The sequence below is a fragment of the Mustela lutreola genome, chromosome 6, assembly GCF_030435805.1.
Source record: "Mustela lutreola isolate mMusLut2 chromosome 6, mMusLut2.pri, whole genome shotgun sequence".
Lineage (NCBI taxonomy): Eukaryota > Metazoa > Chordata > Mammalia > Carnivora > Mustelidae > Mustela > Mustela lutreola.
In genome coordinates this window covers 54,801,809-54,826,326 of record NC_081295.1, presented here as the reverse complement: position 1 = coordinate 54,826,326, position 24,518 = coordinate 54,801,809, and the positions used below count along the sequence as shown (strand labels likewise).

The 24,518-nt window shown below is 43.5% G+C and overlaps 1 protein-coding gene across 6 annotated transcripts in view; it reads left to right on the top strand.

The window, feature by feature from the left end:
- SASH1 (SAM and SH3 domain containing 1) overlaps window positions 1-24,518 on the top strand; it is a 309,529-nt gene that overhangs the window by 156,568 nt on the left and 128,443 nt on the right. For all 6 annotated transcript variants that reach the window (XM_059177298.1, XM_059177296.1, XM_059177300.1 and 3 more), the window contains one exon: window positions 6,995-7,123. In XM_059177298.1, the coding sequence (XP_059033281.1) occupies window positions 6,995-7,123 (129 nt within the window). The remainder of the gene's footprint in view (window positions 1-6,994; window positions 7,124-24,518) is intronic.

Genomic DNA, 24,518 nt, shown 5'->3' with positions numbered 1-24,518 from the left:
CTGTCCTGGTGACTTAGGTGGCTGTCCCGTCCCCAAGACAGACAACTTTGTATAAAGAACAGAAATAAAGAGAGGGCATCAAATTTCCATTCTGGCCAGGCTACTAACTTCCAGCTAAAAGGCAGACGTTCTCCTTCCCATAGAGTAGCCACAGGCTAGAGGACTACAGCCTAAGCAGTCAACATTAAAGTGTTCCAGTAAGACCATACTCCTTGAAAAGCCCCAGAAATGAAAGTCAAGGAAGAAGAGAGAAAGTACTTACCAATTTTGCACCGAAGCTCAGAGTCCGGATGTAAAGACTCAAAGTCCCTTCATGTTCACCAAATGATGAAGTCTTAGAATATAGATAAGGCTCAATGACAGAGTTTGGAGCTGACAGACAAAAAAGAATTCTTGAGATGTCTTTGGTGCAAAATGGTGGTTTATTAAAGCACAGGGACAGGACCCATGGGCAGAAAGAGCTGCTGCCCCAGGGTTGTGAGGATTGGTCTATTATATGCTTGCAAGTTGGGAGGGGGTTAGGGATGGCATAAGTCTCTAGGGAATTTTGGAAGCAAGGTTGCCAGGAGCTTGAGGGGCTAGCTGTTGTTGGAGAAAAGGTTATTCATCACCAGTAATAAAACCTTTTTGTGAGACCCTTTAGATGTATAGCGTGGGCCATATGCTTGGGGATGATTGTCAACAGTATCTTGGAGGGTTTAGAGATAAAGGAAGTTTCTAAGGGAATTGTTAAAGTAGACTTACGGGATCCTGGTTGAGGGTAGGGGTCAGTCAGGCTAGGGTTGCCCTTTGCCCTTAGCAAAGCCTTAAGGTGGGGGTAGTTGACTCCCTAGAGGAATGTCACTCTGCCTGTTTTAAGGGCTTGTCAGTGGGTAAGGAAATTTAATAATTTTTCTTCTGCCTCTGTGTCCCACATCAGTCAGGACAGCTAAGATCGAACAGCATAGACACCTGGTTTTGCAGTTGAGACAGGAGCACGCTAGCATTCATAGAAGTGACTTCTACAAAAACATCCAAAAATAAGACAATTAACTATAGAGCATTTGTCCCTATAACAGCCAAGGGGCACTTAAGACATAAACCGATAGATGTCAGCAAAAAAGAAAAGAAAAGAAAAAGAACATCAGTACGTGGACATTAACCGAGTAGATACACAGATACGTCACCAGAGCCCTGATTGGTAGGACTCACCACACCTGATTGCTTAAGATAGTTTTGCAAAAGAGCTCATAAAACCCCCTAAATTAGACACTCCAGGGGTAACCCTGTCTGGTCCCCTCACTCTCTGGACATTTTATACTTTTTTTTTTTAAATATTTTATTTATTTATTTGACAGACAGAGATCACAAGTAGGCACAGTGGCAGTCAGAGAGTGAGAGGGGAAAGCAAGCTCCCTGCTGAGCAGAGAGCCCGATGCGGGGCTCGATTCCATGACCCTGGGATCATGACCTGAGCCGAAGGCAGAGGCTTTAACCTACTGAGCCACCCAGGTGCCCCTGGACACTTTATACTCTTGCTCAATAAACTTTGCTATGCTGCCCACCACTCTTCATCTGGTCTGCTCCTTCATTCTTGGAAGCAGTATGATCAACAACCGCGGCACTGAAGGCAGACAATTCCTATAACAGCATCTCATGGATTCAGTGAGGCTGAACAAGGAAACCAGAATTAAAGTCTTTTTTATGGTCGTAGCAATTTCACCTGAAAGGTTGCTGAAAGTGTTTATCACCTCAGAATCTTTAAACAAGCTAATTAAGAATGAAAACACATTGTGAAGACGTTCAAGAAATCAGGCTTCGTTGCTGTGTAGTGATTTCTTTCCGTGGATTTAGTTTGTAGGGAACCGATGTACTGATGTATTGCTCTGTCCCTCTACAAAACAATAGGAAGCAATGTAAATATAACGTATACTTTATATTAAGGAATATATATATATATATATTTGGATTTATTATTATAGACAAGAGAGACACACTGAATAAATGAGTCAGGAGACTTCTCTTTCTCCTCCTCAAAGTTGGGAATTAAGAGCAACACATTGAGTTTTCCCTCTGGGCTCTGTCTTTATAGATACATAAAATAGCAGGACCACAAGTTCATTTGCATTTATTTGCATGTGATCTGCATATAGCTATACAGATTACATTGTATTTCCTGGTGTTTTCAGGATTTTTTTTTCTTTTTCCTTTTTTTCCTCCCTTAAAGATTGTCAAGATATCTGAACCATAAATGACATCTGGGAAAGAAGAGAGCAAAATAACAGAAGTTAATGATACAAATGCTTTGTTTCATAGTACTTTTAGTTTTCACTTCTCCAGAGACAGAAATACATTGGGGTAAATATCAGAAATACTGTTACATCAGTTGTTGAGAGAACAGTGCTTTTCTTTTCTCCTTAATTCTAACAGCAGTCTACCGGATGTGAATTGTTCAGTACAAATGCCCCTTATCTCTCTGTTTTTATGTTGGTTGTATAAAAGAGGAGTGTTTGGTATAAATGTATGCTTCAGCTTCGTGGGAAGATTACACAAGATTTGTCTTCCCTTGACCTGCCACTGGGAGTGAGACCACAGATTTAATTTAAAACCATACCAAGTGAAGTAGATGGCCCTATGGAAGGATGTTGTGACCTGGTTTTATAAGAAAAGGAAGGAGAACTTGAATTTAATGGAGTCTTTTTTTTTTTTTTTAAGATGAAAATGGGAAAATTCTTATAAAAAGATCATGGGGCACAAAATTTCACAATTTACTTAAAAAAAACTTTTAAGGAAATAAGATTTCCCTGCTCCTAAATTTGAACCCATAATACTTAAGTCTGATGCATGGGAACCAAAGGGGGGAAAAAAAGAAGTGAAACAGATTAGTCAAGTAATAACTCTAGAGCAGAAACAATGAACACCTTAAAAGAAACAAAGTTTTAAAAGGAATCTATTTCAGTGTATTTAGAGAGAGTTTAAAGTCATGGTCTAAAGTTTATTCTGTAACATCAGTGCCTCTTGACATCAGCCTTGTTGAATGTTGAGTGAGATGTGAACTTCATGTTCTCAAAGGAAAGATGCATGAGATATGGTGCTATTAAGCAGCCAGCTGCATTATTTAAATTCCCTGTGGACTGATTTTGCAAACATTTCTGGTAGAAGTGAAGGTTCTGACTGAATAAGTCTGTGCTTTCTCAAGTAGGAACAGGTTGGACAGAAATGGTACAGAGTTTTCCAGGTAGTCCTGAAGGAACATGGGTTTTGAGAGGATAAAGAGAAAATGATCTTGTGGTTGTTCGTTGGTTCCATTTGATGGAGATGAATAGGATTCCTTTCTAGGGATGGCAGACAAGACTTATTTTTTAGAAACATATTCTTTTTAAATTTTTCTTTCTTTTTTTTTTTTTTTTTTGATAGAGAGGACACAGTGGGAGAGGGAACACAAGCAGGGGAAATGGGAGACAGAGAAGCAGGCCTCCTGCTGAGTGAGGATCCTGATGCAGGGCTTGATCCCAGGACTCTGGGCAGACAGACACTTAATGACTGAGCCACCCAGGTGTCCCAAAACATGTTCTTTCATTCATTTGGTTTTCTTGGCATTTAAATCATCAAAACTGATGAAAATGGAAATTTGGGGGACTTCTTGCACATCTGGAAAGTAATTTGGGAAAACAGAGAGGCAGCTGTGCCACTCGGTCCAAATTATCGTCTGCTGAGCGCCGAGTAAGGAGTGGGTAAGCAGCACGTTGCAGGGTGTGAAGCGTTTGCTGTCTCTGGCCCACACTGAGTTGAGCAGCTGCCTTTTTTCTTATGAGCAACAGAAATGTTTTCCAGGTCCCCACGTTATTGGGGAATTGAGTGATTTGGACTGAGAAAGAGGGACTTAAATTTTCTCACTAGTAGTAGAAAACCTTTGATTGACAGCTTGGAAACTTGAGAAGCAAACAGTTGGTTTTGAAGGTGTTGCTTGGAAAAAGGGGACAGAAGGTAATCTGAACAAAGCTATATAAATAATTAAGAATTTTTTTGGAGTAGACTTCATTATTCCAAGAAGTCAGTTGACTGTGTTAAGTTGTAGAGTTCAGCTGGTTATTTTTGAGAAGCCAGAATTCAAAATTGGAGCGGGTTGGCTAGAACAGAACAATTCTTAGTGCCTCTGGGAAAGAAGGCCGGTGGGGGTTGGGGTGGAGATTGAGTTCCATTTAAGAACAGCAAGCCATAGGAAGATGTGCAGCTATAATCTGGAAGGCCTCACACAGATACACTCAGGCATTAGAAGATGTCGGTTTTATATTTGGCCAGAAGTGGCAGGCATGTTTCCCTCCCTGGATGGATGGAGGTGGATGTTTCTGGATGAAGACAGGATAGCATCACCTTCTCAAGAGACTTGACATGACTCTAAAAGGCTTAGGAGGTGCCAGCACCCCAGCGGTGGGGGACCCCAGTGGGCCGTGGCCAAGTCCAGACAATCACTCAGAGAAGCGGGTTCTTGGGTGCTGTGGCTGCAAGTCTGTTCCCCCACCTTCCCGTGCACACTTTGAAGGGAGTGCCTTGGTCTTTCCCAGTATATACCAGGGGCGGGGACTAAGGAAACCAAGGGTCTTGAAGAAAAGGGGGCCCCAGAGGACTTGTTTCTTTGGGGCATAAGCAGAAATGCTAGGTTAACAGAAGGCAGCTGGCCAGGCTGTGGACTCAAGCTCTCACTGCAGCGGGCCCCGAGCTCTCATTCTTCTAGCCCAGGCTGCCAGGAGTAGCCAGTGTCCAGGACTCTGTTCTCCTGGTGCTGAAGCTGAGGTTGGTGGGCTGGGAGAGGACCACTCTGAAGGGAAAGCGGTCACTCTAGGAAGCTGCTGGTTGCTCTTTGGGCTGCCCTGGGCCTCCCCATCTGGGGGCCCGAGCTCCTACCTCAGCCCAGCTGGACCGGGGAGCAGAGGTAAGGTGAAGGGCCCTGAGGTCCAGGCCGGCAAGCTGGGGGTTTATTTTGTCACCGAGTGATAGGGTAGCATGGGTGATTCCCAGGGAAAGGACAGCTGGTCAGCTCTGTTTAGCAAGGTCACTTTGGTGGCTGTGTTCGTGGCAGAACAGACAGAGTGGGGAAACGGACAGGGTTCGTGTGGTTGATTTGAGGAGAGTCAGGGCAAACCGTGGGACCATAATTTGATTTATCATGCTGTATTGCAGGAGCATCACCTTAAGATGTTCTGGTCTGGCCTCCCTCCTCCCCTGCGATTCTGGTTCCAGGCAGTTTGACAGCAGTCAAGCGAAGACCACCAGGCTGACCACCCCTGGACCTTTCCTCAGAGGCCCAGCAGCAGATTTCTTACCTTGACTAGTCCTATTTCCCTACTGGAAACTTGACAGTAAACCTACTGAAGAGGGGGTTAGGCTCCCAGCTCCTCTACTGTGTCCTTACAGCCTGTTGTCTGAGATAGACAGATGGACCGGCAGACCGAATGGGAATGACTTTTTCCCAGACATGTTCAAACTCAAACATCTTATTGGTCTTGGAAGAGTTCTTCTGGCCCCTGGCTCTGCACTGGGATTTGGAGGCAATTAACTCAAAGGAGAACATTTTACTGGTGGAAAAGAAAGAGGTTTTTTTGTTTTGTTTTGTTTTGTTTTGTTTTTAAATCATTTCTTTCTTTTTCTCCTGTCCCCTGGTTGCATAAAACTGGTGAATGCGCAGATATGGGATGGAGATTGCTGTGACCCAGGGCTCTTGATAAGGCCTGAAGGTCTTCAGCAAAAAGCCTTGGGGGCGAACTCTGAAGTCCACCCTCCCCACCCCCGCCCTGCTTGCTTCGCAGCGTGTCTGGCGGGTTTAGACAAGCATTGCTGTGTGTGACGTGACGGGACTATGCTCTGTAAGCTGGAGCGTGTGGGCACCTTCTAGGCTTGCTCCGAGTTGTGTTTCTTTGGTTGTCTTGGTAGCGCCATTTATTCATACCAAAGAAAGGACAGGTTGGGAGGTAAAAAGGGAAGGGGAAATGTTTCTCTGAATGAATGAATGAATGAATGAATGAACAGAACAAATGGCATAATTTACAAATGTAGGCAGCATTTGGCCTCGTGAATGTGTTCAGACGTGCACTTGGGCATCAAGTCGCCAAAGGGAAGACTATAGTCTGAAATATTATCTTGTAGTGAATATTAGGAGCTAATAGTCCTGTGGGCCAGGTGGACTGTGTTCCTTCATTAGTTCTCTCTACGTGATAGGTACTCAGTGCTCTAGAGTTATCGAGATGGGGAAACCTGCCTCTGGCCGGGAGCTGTTAGGGGTCGCAGAGCTGAGTGTGGACCCAGGAGGGTGGGTTCCAGAGCAGTGGCTCAGGCCACAGAAGGCTTTCCTCTAGGTAAACTGGTAACCTGTGCTTTTCTTGCATGTTTTTACTATTTCTTGGAATAGCTCAAGGGATAGGGTGCTCTTTTCAAGGGTCTCCCAGGAGGGTGTGGCACAGGTGTGTCTCAGACACAGCATCCCTCGTGGGTCCTCAGTTCTCTGGTTCTCCTGAGAATTTCTAGGAATGCAGTGGTCCTGGTAGCAGAATTTCTCAGGATCTTCCCAGGAGGTTCTGGTGCAGCCACTGATCGGGCCTTAGGGAGCCTTTCCCCTGCACCTTCTCGGCAGGTGCTCCCCTAAGGGTTTCTGAGCCCTGCCAGGCAGGCAGAGCTGTGAGTTCAAGACCATGGCCTCAGCACCAGGCAGTCCTGGCCTGGAGGTTTGGCTTCTCTGCTTGTTAGTCTTGGAAGCCTTGGGTGGTCGCTCAGCTTCAGTGACCTACTGTGTGTTCCTCCGCACAGTGAGGAACAGGTCCTGCGTCCAGCAGGTAGCCTGAGGGTTAAGAGGTGTCACGTGTGAAAGTTAGCCTGACGCATGCTCACAGCATAATGAATACCAGCCGTGACTAGGGAAAATACATGGAGAGTGGGGGCAGGAAGCGGTGGGTCTTTCTGCAGATAGACTGACTGCCTTTGTTCTCTTCCTGTGTCTTCCTCCTGCTCTCCTCGCTCCCAGGACGGCTCGCTGGGAAACATCGATGACCTGGCACAGCAGTATGCAGATTATTACAACACCTGTTTCTCCGATGTGTGTGAGAGGATGGAGGAGCTCCGGAAGCGGCGGGTTTCCCAGGACCTGGAAGTGGTGAGTGGGTGGGTCTGGGAATATGCTTCTGACCTGCCCCTGATCCCTCATGCCCGCCAGGCCTTCTAGCGGTCCTGGTTGTGCCTGGAGCATCCCTTTGTAAGCTGTGGTGCTAGATCAGGGTACAAAGGTCAGGTCCCATAGGCTGAATCATCTAGCTCCATGGCCATCAGATGAATTGGGTTTTGGCTGGGATGGCACAACCCAATCTTTATAGTCATGGAAAGACTGAATTTTATGTTGTAACTTAAGTGACAAGTGTTTTTACTGTTGGCCAGTGGGACTACATTTTTATGGCCTCTAAGCCCAAAGAATGTCTAGGTTAGATTTTTCCTGCCTTCTTTTCTCCCTTCCTTCCTTAAACAAAATAGAATTTAAAGAAGCCAGAAACCACCCTAATTTCTCACTTGGTAATTACTGTGTTGGTTTTTTTTTTTTATTAAGCAGATCCCTGCTCAGTGTTTTTCTGGGCATTTTTACATCAACAGTATAATTCTTACTTTTTTACTTAATATTTTATTATAGTTCTTACATGTCATTAAGATTTTCATAATCACCATTATTCATGGCTCTGTCCTTGTACTCAAGGTGTTCAAATTCATTTGGCTGTTTCATGAAGACCATTTTGGATTAATGCTGCAATTGAACTTGCATGTGATAAATAGTGAATAAATAGCTTAGGTCTCTCTTTGTAATCTGTATGTGTGCTAATGTTTCCATGTTGTATATTTGGTACAAAAAATCTTATTGATGTTTCTGTGCTTATCAGCTTAAATTTTCATTATATTTTCTATTTGGATCCATTCTGGTTCAATGCTTTTCACATTGTTTTATTTCACTATGCTGACCTCAGGACCCCTTCTGGAATGTCTCCTCATCCAGACCAAATCCTTTTTGACCATCTTTTATATATTGGTGAGGGAGGAAGGGCTACATGGATCTGTTTTGCATAAGAGTCTCTCTGCCTTTAGGGGCACCTAGGTGGCTCAGTGGGTTAAAGCCTTTGCCTTCAGCTTGGGTCATGATCCTGAAAGACCCCTGCCCTGGAAAGTCCCCTCCCCTAGAAGATAGATAGGATAACTAACCGCTTGTTTGCTTTTCTGTGAACCGCTGGCTTTTAGGTATAAGATTAGGTTATTAATTGTGTGATTAATTGCTCTCTTGCCCTTCTGTAACTGCTTGGCTTATAGAAATAATAGGGACGCCATGATGGCATTCCTACCTTCCCCCTTCTTGTTCCCCCTTCCCGCCTCTCCCTCCGCGCGCGAGCCCTCAGAACCAATCAGCCTGTTCCCCCTTCCCGCCTCTCTCTTAGCGTGCGCGCGTGCGCGCACGCGGGTCCTCAGAGCCAATCAGCAAAACCCAAGTATGCCTTTTTCAAAAGTTCAAACTGTCAACCAATCAGTTGCGACCCACCCAAAACTTGTTTGTACCTTCCTATAAAAGACCCTGCTTCTCTCCGGTCGGTGTGCTCGGTTAGCTGGAGCTGCCGAACACCCGCCGGTACCTGTGTGACAATAAACCTCTTGCTGTTTGCATCCAGTGGCAGTGTTGGATTCTTGGGTAAGGGGATCCGCGGGTCTTTCAATCCCAGGGTCCTGGGATCAAGCCTGGAGTTGGGCTTCCTGCTTGGCAGGGAGCCTGCTTCCTCCGCTCTCTCTGCCTGCCTCTCTGCCTACTTGTGATCTCTGTCTGTCAAATAAATAAATAAAATCTTAAAAAAAAAAAAAAAAGAAAAAGAAAAAAGTCTCTCTGCCTTTCAAAACAGTTTGAAAACTGCCGATTCAATCAAGTCTTTATTTATTTATTTATTTATTTAATTTCCATAAATCTACTTAGGGTAGGCATTAAAGAAAAAGCAATAATTAAGAAACTTGGAACAAAGAAATTCATTTATTACTAATTCCTTTTCTGTTATAAAGCACCTCTTACATAACAGACCCACCAACTAGTTTAGGCACCACTGTTTTCTGCAAGTGGACATTCTTCACTTCTGTAGTGAGACTCTGGTGTTCCTGTGGACTTTAATTTCTTTCCTTAACTCAGCCTAAGTGAAGATTCTTCAGGTCAGGAGTAACAGTATATCATGACTGTCAGATACTTACTGATTCTCTTTCCTTTTTGTTTGCTTTCTGAGCAGTTGGCAGTGGTGGGAGTTACTACAGTTGAGTTGATTGAGCTGAGAAGCGTCAGTTGGGGGCTGAGAGCCATCATCTTGGGAGCCTGACATCGGCGCCCAGGCAGGTGTGTGGGCATCATCATTGCCCAGGGCATCTTTCCTATGACTTTGTCCTCTGGCCTGTGCGAATGGCAGGGTTGCTCCTTCCTTTTCAGCAGAAGTAACCTCATGTGGCAGAAGATGCCACTGAAGTTAATTAGGTTCTTTTAATGGGACATCGTTAATGAAAAAGGACTTAAATACCCACCCCCCTTTTCTGTGGGGGGCAAGATTGCCACTGAACAACAACAACCTTTGGATATTGTAATTTTGACCTTGAATGATAGCCTGGTAGCATACTTTGTGGCTTCTTTGGATATTTTGCCTTGCAAGGAAATGCTTGCTATGGATTGGTGCATGATCCTTGATGCAGTTGCTCTCCTAGAAGTCTAGCTGGTTGAGTTGGGGTTACCATCACCACCGCAAGGTGTTTAGGAACCTTGGAAGGCAGCATCTGCGTGGGAAAGAAAGCCTGCTTGGCAGTGCGATAAATAACTTCTTCCCATTTAGACAGATGGGCTTAATTTGGTGTGCTCTGTTCCAGAGCTGCAAAAGACAGTCTGGGGGGAAAAAAACCCACCACATGAGCTTAATTAGTTCTCATCCAAGGTGCAGGAATGTGGTGGTGGGTAAAATTGATGGGCGCTCATTCCAGCCAGGCTGGAAACTTTGTTCATCCTTTAAACAGTAGTTCATGAAAAAAGTAAGATCCCAGATGGGCATATTCAGACTCCTTTCTATGAAATTCCAGGCAAGTTGGAGAAGTCAAGGGGAGCTCTCGAACTGCTAAATGCCAGGTTAGATGCCGTGTGTCCCATATGTCATTCATGTAGTTCAGGAGAGTCTAGAAGTCTGTGTGAGATATGTCTTAAGGTCATCTATCATTCTTTCGGGCCACCTATGCAACACTGGCAACATATTGCATGTTCTGTCCTTAGCTCATCACAGAGAGAGTTCATTTTCTTGAGAAGCTAAAACTTTCAGTCCATGATGCTCCTTTTATTGCATTATTTTACTTTATGTTATGTTTTTTTTTTTGTTATTTTATTGCATATTATTCCACTTTCAGACAAGTAGACAAACTTCTTCCCCATTTTACTGTTGGAACAGCTTTGTGTCTGAGGACCTGCAACATTATACTCCTTTTGGTGTCCATAAGCAGTCCAGCGAAAGCTGAATTGAGGTGGCTTGGAGAAGAAATAATCCACCAAAAGCAGTAAGAGGAGTACAGTGGAAGCCTAAAGCCTTTTTTTTCCCCTCCTAGCTAGAGAACACAACAGCTAGAGTGGGGAGACTGGGGGAGTAGGGGGAGTGGGGGTTGGGTAGAATCCTAAGCAGGCTCCACACAGCTCAGAGCTAGACATGGGGCTTGAGCTTATGACCCTGAGATCACAACCTGAGCAGAAATCAAGAGTCTGATGCTTAACCTACTGAGCCCCCCAGGTTCTCTGCCTTTTATACAGAAAAATGTAGCATTAAGTTTGTTGTGTCTGCTGTAGAAAAATCATTCAGAGACAGCCTTGAATACAGAGTTTTGAATTATGGGTTGAGTCAGTTTATGACTTCATTTCATTTCAGATTCTCTTGGTGAATTTTGGCAATTGAGGGAATGTTCTATAGATAGAATAGGTATCTAGATGTTTGTGTTTGGCTTTAAAAGTCGAGAAGTGCATTGTCTTTAAGAGCTAATTACATGTCCACCAGAGAACCAACCAATCAAAAAGGCACCCTGCCCATTTAGTCAGCGATGCTTGACTTAACCCTGAAAAATATAAGGTTTTGATAATTATGTTAGTAATTAACTTTCTGGACTGAATATCAAGCTACTTTTCCAGGACCTAATCACCCAGCTCCCTACTAGCATAAAGCACTTCTTTGATAAAGTGTTTGCAGGGCCAATTAGTTTAGATGAAGGCAACAGAGAGTACAGATGGGTGAACGTTCAATAGTATAAACAGGGATTATGATTTGAATTTATAACTATGGAGAGTTTTTATTTAGCACCAAACAGGCCCTAAAGGAACAGTGTGTCTGGACCCGAGCCTTGGCCTCTGCTGGGGACTGGGACATGAGTGCTTGTGAACAGCAGGGAAGCTGCCCATATTTCCACACATTTGGCACGTCCCTGAGCACTGCCTGTTATTTTGGCTGGGCAAGTCTGCGTTTGGAAATGATACAGCTTTCCAAGTCCATAATGGGCCCATCTCTAGTGATGCTAAGTCCGACATCTGTCAAAGTGACACAGCGGCCAGGAGAGGGACACAAGCAAGGTGGGTAATTATGACCGGCCGTATCCGCTTCCTCGGCATCTGTGAGGTTTTGAGTCTGTCAGGATGTGGACAGACAACAAGTGTGTGTGGTTGTCGGTGCAATATAGCCATGACGAAGGAGTTCCTTACTTACGGGGGACCCTATTGACAATCGTCAGCCCAAGCCCAGCTTGAGCTCTGTGCCAGTCGTGATCCCCTCTGTGTGTGCACCAGGAAATGGGAGCCCAGGTGGAGACTCAGCGCAGGTCTTCAGGGACCAGGGGTGTAAGTGAAAATATCGCATATTATAACAGACAGATGTGACGTCACAGCTGTTGCCGATGGTATAGGAAGAGTTCTGGGGTATAATTATTGTTCCTTGAAATTTAAAAAAAAAATTTTTTTTTAAGATTTTACTTATTTATTTGACAGAGAAAGATAACAAGTAGGCAGAGAGGCAGGCAGAGAGAGAGAGGGGGAAGCAGGCTCCCCACTGAGCAGAGAGTCCGATGCGGGACTCCGTCCCAGGACCCTGAGATCATGACCTGAGCCAAAGGCATCGGCTTAACCCACTGAGCCACCCAGGTGCCCCTAAAAAAATTTTTTTTTAAATATTTTATTTATTTATTTGACAGAGAGACACACACCAAGAGAGGGAACACAGCAGAGGGAGTGGGAGAGGCAGAAGCCAGCTTCCTGGCGAGCAGGGAGCTTGATGTGGGACTCGATTCCAGGACCCTGGGATCATGACCTCAGCCAAAGGCAGACGTTTAATGACTGAGCCACCCAGGCGCCCCGTTCCTTGAAATTCTAATAGTCTAACCTCTTCAGATGTAATTCTGGCCTCATTAGAGGCAGGAAGAGTGGGATCTGTCATGACTAGAGGGTCTTCTCAGCCCTTCTTCAGACTGCACGGCCCCTGCCCCAGCGTGAGTCCCAGCCCCCACCGCCGCTTGGTGCAGTAGCAAAGGGAAATCCTTTTGGACTCGGGGCCCGCTTGGGGCTGTTGTGTTTACCTGGCAAGTTGTATAACCTCCCTCAGCCTCAGCTTTCCCATCTATACAGTGGGTGTAAAAATATCCCATAAAGGTATTGTGAGGATTAAGTGAGAAAATTGCTCTAAAGCACCTTGTGCATCATGATGAATGCCTGTAACTATACATTTCTTTTCTTTCCTTTCTATTCCTAGTTCAAAATCATTCTGGAACCACTGAAGACTATCCGTTACTCATGCTTCATTAATATGTATTCATAGGAGTACACAGGGTATTTAGCTTTTTGATATTAAACATAAATAAACAGCGTACTGTAACAAACTTCCATGCCTCTTACCCAGCTCCTACAGTTGTTAGCATTTCAACATCCTTATGTTACCCTTACTCCCCGTGCCCACTTGATTATTGTTGTTTTTGCAAAGTTCTTTTTGCATATTGAAATGTACAGTTCTCAGCTGTATGATTTTGTCAAGAGAATGTATCCATGCCACGCACACTCTAGCATGATACAGGACATAGTTAACAACCACGCCAAGTTCCCTCAGTCCCTTCCTGGCAAATCCGTGTTGAGTTCAGGGATTTTTGTTGGTCTGTTTTGGTCACTTCGGCATCCCAACATAGGGAACAGTGCATGGTGTGTAAGAGGTGTGTGATTAGTATATGCTGAGTTCATTTATTATATAATTATTTTTAAATAATTTATGAACATTAAGCCTATATCTGAGATTTTGCCTTTCTAGAAAGACCGGTAAAAGATGTTTTCCCCATCCACAAAGAGGTCACAGGTTAGTTGGGGGCATTAGACAAGTAAACAGATTATAAAAATGCTATGCTGGGGTACAGGGAAGAGCCCCTGGCACAGGGTAGGAAAGTCAGGAAAGACTTCCTGCAAGAGGTGATACCCAAGCCCACTCATTAAGGATGCAGAAGGTTAACTTGATTTTGGGCTGGGAGTAGACAGAGCAGAAGAACTTAAGGCAGAGGTTCCAGTTTTTGCAAAGATCAAAAATTAGGAGAGAAAAATGTGGCCTTTAAGGCAATTACAAGAAGTTTACCATGGCTGAAACCTAAGATATAAATGATGTGGAGAAAAAGATGCATGGTCTTCTTTCTCAGGTCCTTGGATTATTAATGATACAAAAAGATAGGATGTTCTGATTCATCACCATTCACAAGACAAAACAAAAATAATTGCCATTTTGCAACAGCTGGCTGCTGGGTCAAGGTGAACTTGCGGTTCCACACGGGCAGACTTAGTCCAAACTCTATCTTGGGGGGAGTGAGTGGGGTGTTTTGTTTTATCGACTTCTCTCTTGTTACTTGCTAGAGACAGCAGAACACATGGAAAGCAGGTTTCCTGTGCTGCCTGAGGATTCCAGGAAATGATGAGGAAAGGCGAGGTTGCCCCCACCTGAGTGCATAGGTTGCAGGTGTTCAGAGGGAATGCGGCCCACCCCAGGAGCGTGGAAGCTCAGAAGGCAAATGTTCTCTTTGGAGAACATTCTGTTCTCTCTTGCAAAGGATGGCAGTGTGATTTGTGTGGCAGGGTGTCCCGAGTTTAGATATTCCATTGCTAAAGCCCAACCGTTGCTCTGAAAAGCATTTGTTTTTGTTTGGTTTCATTTTGTCTTCAAGGATAGGACTTGCCAGCTTGGAGCTACTGGTGATTTGCAGATTGAAGGCAAAAGCAGTGGGCATTAGACGTTGGGTCTGAGCTACGTTCTGCTGCGCGATTCACATACTTGATGACAAAATACACTGAGGCATTGTGTCTTAAGCCCCATGGTGATACAATTCTCTGCTCTGGCTCCTCTCATACAAAGTCGCATTTATAGTCCAATGCCCAGTAGCAATTTAGTCAGCGTTTTTGTGCACTGCACCGCGCTAACACGGATGGACAGGAACCGATCTCTCAGCTGCCAGATTGGATCTCGGCATCCTGGGTCGTTTGTCATTTGGTTACGCATCTGTCCTTTTACACTTAGAAACCTCGGTCGACTCTTGTATAATCTGGGAACAGTTTAGATGCATCATATGTGATATAACCGTCTACAAGGCGGGGGAGGTCTTCATCAGGTCTTTCAAATAAGGTTCAATGGCATCAGCTTCTTTTTTGCTCCTGAGCATTGAGAAATTACTGTTTTGTTTGTTTACATTTTATAAAACACAATATACCTAGGGGATTAAAAACCAAAATAGCATCTTACTCAGAGTAGCATCTTACCCAGAAAGGGAAAGAAATCTGAGCTTTGTGGTTGTTTTCATTTACATACAACAGAGAATTCCTAAATGTTAATCACATTGGCAGTGACTGGGGAAAAAAGCCAAGGAATTCAAGTCAGTGAGGCCACTTTGATGGCAGTATCTGGGTTTGGGAGGGTGTGGCCATCCTTTGGGAGGGGAAAGGAGCATTCCTGTTTTTGGAATCTGGACATTTCATAGTGGAGTGAGTGCCGCCCCCCCGCCCTGCCCCGCCATGTGCCTTTCTGGAGCCCTGGGATGTCAGCATCAGGTCCCCAAAACTGTAGTGGCTTCCAAATGTTTACATTTAACACATAAGCACTTTTAATGTGGGAGAGTGCCGTGTAATTTATTTGTGCATATGCCAAGGGAATTATTGGCTGTTTAAACGTGTGAATTTGTAGCATGCTAGTGGCAGTATGGTCTTGCCTTTAGACAAAATGTAAAGGAGTGTGATGCATTTTTATTTTCAGGGCCTGAGTGGGTTTTGTGGCTGGATCTATAATGCCTATAATGATGTCATCATCAAAGGTCTAAATTTAAAGGCCTCTGGTGAAGACCGAGTATCTCAGGCCAAGAGGCCCACCTGTCCTTCTAGGCTCTGTTTAGTGTTGGGGGTCTGAAATAGTGATTAGACAGGGATAGGGCCCAGACAGAGAGTCACCTGGGGCCAAACTAAGAGCCTTTTCTGGTGTCGCCATGCACAGTGGCCCTTGGCCTCCTAACCCATTGGTCCGGACTTTAGACCAGTCTCAATGTAGCTCCACTGCACCCGCCTGAGTGAGGACAGAGAGGCTTGGGCCCTGTATATTTGATGTAGTTTTGAAATGTTGGTGAGGTCCAGAGCGTATGGTCAAGAACGAATTTTAGTCAAGAGGCCAGGACCTGTGGGCAGAATCCATGGGCAGAAAGAGGCTGCTGCCTGCTGCCCATTGATCTGGGATTGTGAGGAGCAAGTGATTATATAATTTGGGGTTGGGGGGAAGTAAAGATAAGGGAGATTCCACAAGGAATTTCAAATACTAAAGAAGACTCTAGGGATGTCTGAGGCCTATCTTTGTCAAACGGGTTGTTTTTCCCTCCAGCAAAGCATTAACAGTACGGTGGTTGGGAGCTTCCTAGAAGAAGGTTACACGCCGCCCACCTCAAGGATTTGTCAATGGGCTGCAGGTTATAAGGACGTTTAGTTTTATCTGCATTTCCTTGTGCCTCTGTTTCCCACATCATATTGATCTGAGCCTCTTCTTCTAAGAAAAACATCACAGGGGAGCCTGGGTGGTTCAGTTGGTTAAGCGGCCGACTCAGGTCTTGATTTCCGGGTCTTGAGTTTAAGCACTGTGTTAGGATCCACGCTGCGTGTGGAGCCTACTTTAAAAAAAAAAAAAATCATTACACCCATTTCAGCAGTATGTATGTGTATGTATGTGTGTGTATGTATGTATGTATATATATATATATATGTGTGTGTGTGTGTGTGTATATAATTTTTTTTCATTAATCTAGAGCTGCCTTTCCTTCAGTTAGGAAGTTGTAGGAATTTTATTTTAAGTAGAAGAAAGCAAGGTGGGACAGTGTTGAGCTGGTATCTTCAACGCAGCTGACCCTGTCAGGCTTCTGGCTTTTCAACCATTTGGATATCTGGAAGGACACAAACTAATTTGGTGCCTTTGGAAAATGCATCTCCGTTTCCTTTCATGTCCCATTATATTACTCAAAAGAGAACAGTAGTTTCTAGCTTTTTTCTTTCTTTTTTTAACCCTCTGACGTAACAGCCTGGGTAGTAGACCTGGAGGTTTAATTTATCAACTGCAGCAATGACATTCGAGTTCAGGCTCACGACTAAGCCAGTTTCTCCATGTCTGGCTGTTCTGAGCTTTGTGCACAAATCATTTATTTATAAGGGATAGTTTGAGAGACTTTCTGCAATTATTTACCATACGAAGATTCTCTAAATTTGTGCTACGGCAGTGCTATCCATCTCATGGGCCCCCGCAGAAGCTGGCAGAACTTAATCAAAAATAAATTAAGGGCAAGCCCAAACCAGATTGGAAGCACATCATGAATATTCGTGAACATCTGGATGTGTTTGTGGGGGTGTGTGTTATTTTTTTAATGTGTGCGACAGCCAAGGCATGGCTTCTCAACAGAGGTGCCAAGAGGAAGACAAATTTCCAGCTGTGATTTCAAAGGGTTATTTTTGTTTGTATGTGTATGTCCTTTGTCCTTAGGGTGTGGGTTTTACTCTTCCAATATACTCCTTTGATCTCGTTCATCTTCTGGAATCTGTTTTGGTATTTTATCTGAATTCTTCATTGGAGTTCATTGCTTGACTCATGAAGATTTAAGCCTTCCTAAAGGAGAATTTTTACTTAAGGAAAAACATACTCTTTAATATATTTTTTACATAAAGATCTTATTTTAGAGAGAGGGAGGGAGAGAGCGAGCAAGTGGTGCGAGCAGGGGGAGGGGGAGGTGGGCCGAAGGAGAGGGAGACTCTCTAGTAGACTCTAGGCAGAGCGTTGAGCCCGACGTGGAGCTCAACTGCATGACCCCAAGATCATGACCCAAAACGGAACAAAGAGTCAGATGCTCTACCGACTGAGCCACCCAGGCGCTCCTCCTGTTAAATATTTTTGATGAATCTTTCAAATGCTAGTGATATTAGGATACTTATCAATTAGGCTCTTCTGCATCACTGCTCACAGCGTGACTTAGCATGTCACTCAGTGTACTTTACCTGCCTTGCTAGAGTACTGCCAGTAACTAGAAAGTCAGGGTGAATCCAGTACTAGAGGCCATAATAATAATTATGCTGATAATTATCACAATAATCACATTTTAAAAGTCCATTGGAGTTAATGAGGCATCCACATCTACTACCTGACTTAGTAGGTATATAACCTACGAGATAAGTATTAGTGATCTTATGATTTTCAGTGGGCCAAGGCAGAAACGAATACTCCCAAAGGGAGGCTGTATTGCCTGAAGAGAAGACCCAGACTCAGACCACCTTGCCCACCCGCCTGGATAGTGGCTGTCTGGAGTCTCAGTCCGGGCACTGCCTGAGGGGAATGATGGGGCTTCTGCACCAAGTTGTGCTAAAGACAAAATAAAGGTAATGTTTGCAGTACCCTCAGCAGAATGCATGGGTACAGGTTAGCGATCAGTGAACATGTGTAACAAATATCATTTTTGTTATTTATCTTAGAAATACTATTTTTTTAGAAATACTAATTACTGATAAGAGTAATAATCATAAAAACAGGACTTGTCTAAAGTCAAGCAGCTAGTAAGTAACTGGAGAGGGGTTTGAAGCCAGAGGTCAGTGCCAAATCTCTAAATCACCCCCAGGGGACTCGCTAACCTTGCTTTTCACTCTCAAGAGATTTTTCTCAGTCTTCTTCCTGAAAAATGTGGATCCTTATTTACAGATTAGATTATGTGCTTAGGTAATAATAATATGAGAGTGAAAGTGTAATAGCACAATATTATAAGGCATAATATAAAATAATAAAAACATAATATAATATCATTTTTATTATACAAATTACAACAATAGACTCATCGTAAAAAAACTGAAAAAAGAAACCTACAAAATTCTTTCAAGTAGAAGTTTAAAGTCTCCTAATACTCACTTACCAAACATGACTATTCTGAACAGTTAGGGTGTTTTTTTTTAATTAAAAATTATTACTGAAGTATAGTGACATACAATACTATATTAGTTTCAGGTGTACAGCATAGTGATTTGTCAATTCCATGCCTTATGCAGTGCTCACCATGACAAGTGTAGTTACCGTGTGTCACTATACAAAGTTATTACACTGCTATTGACTATATTCCCTATGCTGTACTTTTCATCCTCGTGACTTACTTATTTATAACTGGACGTTTGAACTTCTTACTTCCCTTTATCTGTTTTACCTATCCCCCACTCACCGCCCCTCCGCAACCATGTTTGTCCTCTGTATTTAAGAGTCTGTTTGTTTTGTTTGTTCATTTACTTTGTTTTTTTAGATTCTACATGTAAGTTAGATCATGCGGTACTTGTCTTTCTCTGACTTATTTCACTTACCATAACACCTGTAGGTCCATTCATGTTGTTGCAAATGGTATGGGCTCATCTTTTTTTTTTTTTTTTTGGTTGAGTAATTATCCCTTGTGTGTATTCCCTTGTGTATATGTACGTAGACATAGGCATAGATGCAGACATATATGTCTATCACATTCTCTTTATTCATGCATCCGTCCAGTACTTGGGCTACTTCTGTATTTTGGTTGTTGTAAATAATGCTGTAAATATTTTGAATTAATGTTTTTGTTTTCTTTTTTTTAAGATTTTTATTTATCAGAGAGAGGGGGGGGGAGAGCGAGCACAGGCAGACAGAATGGCAGGCAGAGGCAGAGGGAGAAGCAGGCTCCCTGCTGAGCAAGGAGCCCGATGTGGGACTCGATCCCAGGACGCTGGGATCATGACCTGAGCCGAAGGCAGCTGCTTAACCAACTGAGCCACCCAGGCGTCCCGTGTTTTTGTTTTCTTTGGGTAAATGCCCAGTAGTGTAAGGGACTGGATCATACAGTATTTCTCTTTTTAATTTTTGAGGATCCTCCATACTGTTTGCCAGGGTGGCTGTACTGGTTTGCCTTCCCATCAACAGTGCACGAGGGTTCCGTTTTCTCCACATCCTTGCCAACACTTGTTGTTTCATGTCTTTTTGATACCAGCCATTCTGAGTGGTGTAAGGTGCTCTCTCATTGTGGTTTTGATTTGCATTTCCCTGATCAGTAGTGATATTGAATATATTTTTTTAAGATTTTATTTATTTATTTGACAGAGAGAGATCACAAGTAGGCAGAGAGGCAGGCAGAGAGAGAGGAGGAAGCAGGCTCCCTGCTGAGCAGAGAGCCCTATGCGGGACTCGATCCCAGGACCCTGAGATCATGACCTGAGCCGAAGGCAGCGGCTTAACCCACTGAGCCACCCAGGCACCCGATATTGAATATTTTTTAATGTGTCCATAAACCCTTAGGTTTTATTTTTTTTTTTCTTTATAAAGATTTCATTTATTCATTTGAGAGAGATACAGAGACAGATGGGGAGAGAGAGAGCACACAAATGGGGGGAGGGGCACGGGGAGAGGGAGAGGGAGAAGCAGACTCCCCACTGGGCTGGGAGCCCGACATGGGACTTGATCCCAGAACCTGGAGATCATGACTGGAGCCGAAGGTAGACTCCCAACTTCTAAGCCACTCAGACGTCCCAGCTGTCAGCTTTTAAATTGTTTTCTGGAATGTCACAGTTATTTTCTCTTTATTCTCTTTCCACACCTTAATTTCTCTTCTTTTTGTGAACACTGAAATATATGCTTACAGACAGACAGACATGTTTTACCTAGGGTAGAACTGAAGCAGCAAATTAAAAGAGAGTAGACTAGCTGCTTGAGACAGTCATTGGATAGTGGTATGAAGTAAATGAAGAGATAAGACATTGAAAAAGTAGGCAGAAGAACTCAAAAAGCTCAGCAACCTGGACTACTTAGAATAGGGGCAACCTGGACTACTTAGAATAGCTTTATAGATTCTGTGGGCAATCCAGAATTTTAAAAAATCTCTTAAAATTATATTCCCTACATTGTTGTAGAGCACAGGGGATCCTAGGCTTTAGGAAAATTAAATTCAAGAAGATAAAAATAACACGAGACATTCTACCGTACATTTATATAATTACTGTATATTCAGTATATTTAGCAGACTAACCCAATATTAGAGGGTTTATGATATTGTAATTTTAGTGTGTTATAGAATAACTGTTTGAGAAATGGCTAAATGATGGCTTCCAGTATTCTTCCTGAAAGTGAATGCAGGGAATTGGTAAAATCAGCAAAACAAAAACAACATTTACTGGATCTCTGTTGTGTTTCAGTAACATATTTGGTGCCATGAGGAAGCTATTAGTATCATGAGGAAGTTCATGTTGCAATGGCACAAGACAGCCAAGGACAAGATTCTGTTAGTCACAGTCATAAGTGGGCGATACAGATCTGCCTACAGCATATTCTAGCTTTCCATCCGTTCCTGTGGAGCTACGTTAAGCAGCTGGAAAACAGAGAAGGTTACAGTGGCCATGCGTGGTAGTTGGAAGGCTTAGCTGAACTGGTTTGGAAGAGCCAAAGTCCCTCGGGCTCTGGCCAGGGCTCTACAACATGAAGTCAGCTGAAAGGCGGGCTTCTGAGTAATCGGGACAGATCTTGTATAATAGCTCAGCTCATGCTATGCCATAAGCTGGACCAACAGAAGTAAACAGCTAACTAAGCTTTAGGTGAATTTAACAGGGCTGAACTCATAAGGGCACTTATAGTTTGAATCATAATGCTAACTACAGTAATGACCAAGGTTATAGATATATATTCTTTTTCCAAGTAGATATTTTGTTTTAATTAAACTACAGCTGACTGTGTTCTTTACAAAACATTTATTGAATGCTTATCATAGGAAAGCATATAGTACATTTTGGCTCTCTTCAGTACACACCCATAGGGCTTTTAATAAATGATTTTATACTGAGATAAAATTCACATGCCCAGAAATCCACTCAAAATTTTAAGTGTACAATTTGCTGGTTTTAGTATACTCACAAATGCAGTGTTTACTACCATCTAATCCCAGCATTTGTATTGTTTTCATCTTTCTGTAGTGAGTGTATAGTAACGTTGTTCACTACTGTAACTCTGTGGCTAGCTAGTACAGTTCCAAGAATGTAGTAAGTGATCAATAAATATTTCTGGATTGAATTTATGGCAATAGCTGGGCAGTTTGGGATATTTGGATACCTGTCCTCCAAAAGTCAGAATTTCTTAATCCCCTCTTGGTTTTAAAATAAGCATGAATCTTTTAAGCAAGAAAAATTTGAAACATGTAGTTCTGGGAAAAGAGTGCCTTTATTACAGAATGAATCCATTGGCTAATAAAAACATAAAATATGTTAAGAGAGTCAAACTTCTGGTTAGAGGAGAAATGGCTCCCAATGAAAGTATATTTGATAATAAAAAAAATCTCTTTTGTGCTTAAACTTGACTTTGTATCTATTTTTTAATATGGTTCTGAGGGATAAGCTACTGTCTTAAAATGGGTATTGAAGTGTGAAAGTCCAGGACCCAAGGAGGACAGTCTTCATAGAAACTGGACGGTACTAAGAAAGTGCATTTTATATTCCAGTTCTTTTCAAACTGACTTACCCTCCCACCTCCCCTGTCATGTGGTTGCTTGGGCCAGCTCTCCTGTTGGGTGTTCTGTGTATGCCATGTGACAGTCACCTCCAAGATGGCAGCCTCCTTTCACAGCAGAGCCCCCAGTAAGATCGCATGGAACTGCAGAATGGCAGAGAGGGGAAAATGGTAGTAATGCAAATACTGGAAGCTGGGTGAGACTCATGAGAGAACCAGTAGCATGTCTTCACAGGATAGGAAGTGGTAGTGGATTCTGCCCAGAGCATGGCTGGACTGAAAGTCTCTAGTCGACATATCTTTCAGCCAATGAGCAGATGCTCAAATAGGTGGGGGTGGGGCTAAGGACATACTCCTCCTACCCCTTGCCTCTTCTCCTCACTCCCATGTCCTCTTTGTACCACACACTCTGGACATAGGTGGTTCCATGCCTGTCCCTCCAGCCCTAGCATCCTACTTCTTCCCTCCTGCCTATGATTGTGTGTGTGTCTGTGTGTGTGTGTTGTGTGTACATGTGTGTGTACCTGTATAGGTGAGTGGGTGTGAGCAAAAAATGGTGGCCAGGATTGTAGAATATACCATAAAGAGAAGGATGAGCAAGGAGGAAGGAGACCAGAGAAAATGCAGCTTCTGCCCATGCCCCTTCATACCCTCACTGCCAACTTCAGACATATTTGGTTCAGAGGCACAGAGAAGAACAAGACATCCTGTCCCTACTCCTGCCATGGTCTACTCCAGGGCTAGTTTGCTACAGATACCAAGGAGCTGTCCTGCTTACCTGTTACCTTTGTCCTCACGTCTGCTCAGCATCTCCCCCATCATCTCCCATCTCCTCCTGCCTTCACTTCCTCCTCTCACCACCTGGCCCTCTGTCCACCTGGAACCCATCCTTGCTCTTGAGGCTACCCCTCCCCCACTGCCCAGGTCAAAGTGTCCCCAGTAATGCCTCCAGGGTATGCACCCTTGCTCACTTCCTCAGGGGCAAATTCATCTTGAAATCTCTAAGTGGATGTCAATTCCATTTTCCTGTAAGACTTTTTCTGTTAGGCAGGTAGGCTCTACATTCTGTACCCCAGCACATCATGAGAGAAACTAGACTGTGAGGCTTGCCCTGGGAATGTGCCCATTTTTCCTGACATTAAAGCTCAATGTTTCTTTAGAGAGAGAGAAATTGGCAAAGTAATGTTTGGAACCCAACCTATCTTGTGCTGGGTTGTGGCCTCCATGGTAACATTGAACTTGGGGATATTTTCTCTAGGTGGAGATATGTTTATGCCCATGTCACATTGACTTAAGGATAAGACAAAGAATAAGACAGGGCTGGAGAACAAGCCAGATGGACATGCTTCTCATTGTTGAGTGCCTGTCATATGGCCCGACCCAAGGAGATGCACATTTGAACACAAGCCAGCATTTTAGTCAGATCTGAATTTGTTGAGCAACTCTTCTATTTGTTGACTTGTTTTTAACTGGAATGTTTACCTTATGATCCTCAAGGAACACCTCTGAAGGACTTCATTAGGAGGCTCAATGTGGACATTGCTGATGATGAGTGATATCTGCTTGTGAATGCAAGAGATAGAAAAGAAGATCTCAGTCAACGCAGTTGGCATTTTTTTTTTTTTAACTTGCTCTGTTATGTTAAATAGTGTTACTGTTGCTATCATATTCTTAAATTCAGGGCTCCATCTCAGAGAGAACAGTGTCCAGTCCATCAGCACCCAGCAGAGAAACCACTGACATGTGCATTGTTCCTTTTAGGACAAGTTACAGGTGATTGTGGAACATTAGTGCTAAGACAGGGAGGGCCTTAGGAATACAGATAGTCTGGGATGGATCTGGTCCTGGGGGATGGGCCAGACAGAAGGCTCTGTCTGGGAATGTCAGTGAAGGCAGAGCAGACTGGGGAGAGCCCAGGGGCCAGGACAACAGGCCCTTCTCAGGTCTAGGAATGCATTGTTCATATGGGTGGCGCTAGTGAGGAGGGTTGAATTTTTTGTAGATTAGCTTTTTAGTTTTACAGTTAAAATTTATTTTCACAGAAGAATGTAGTACATATAAAATTTACCACCTTAACCATTTTAAGTGTGCAGTTGGTGGTATAAGGTATAGTCTCATGGTTGTGCTGTCATTGCTACAACCCATCCACAGAAAACTTCATCCTATAAAACCAGAGCCCTGTGCCTGTCACAGCTTCCTGTTCCCCCCTCCCTTAGCCGCCAGTGGCCACCATTCTACTTTCTGTCTCAATGGATTTGATGACTCCAACTACCTCATATAATTGGAATTCTGTAGTATATGTTCTTCTGTGACTGGGGTGTTTCACTTAGTATAATGTCCTCAAGATTCATCTGGGTTGTAGCATCTGTCGGAATTTCCTTCTTTTCTACAGCTAAATAATATTCTGCTCTAGGAATATGTGACATTTTGTTTATCCGTGAATCCCTCAGTGGACAGTGTATTGCTTCC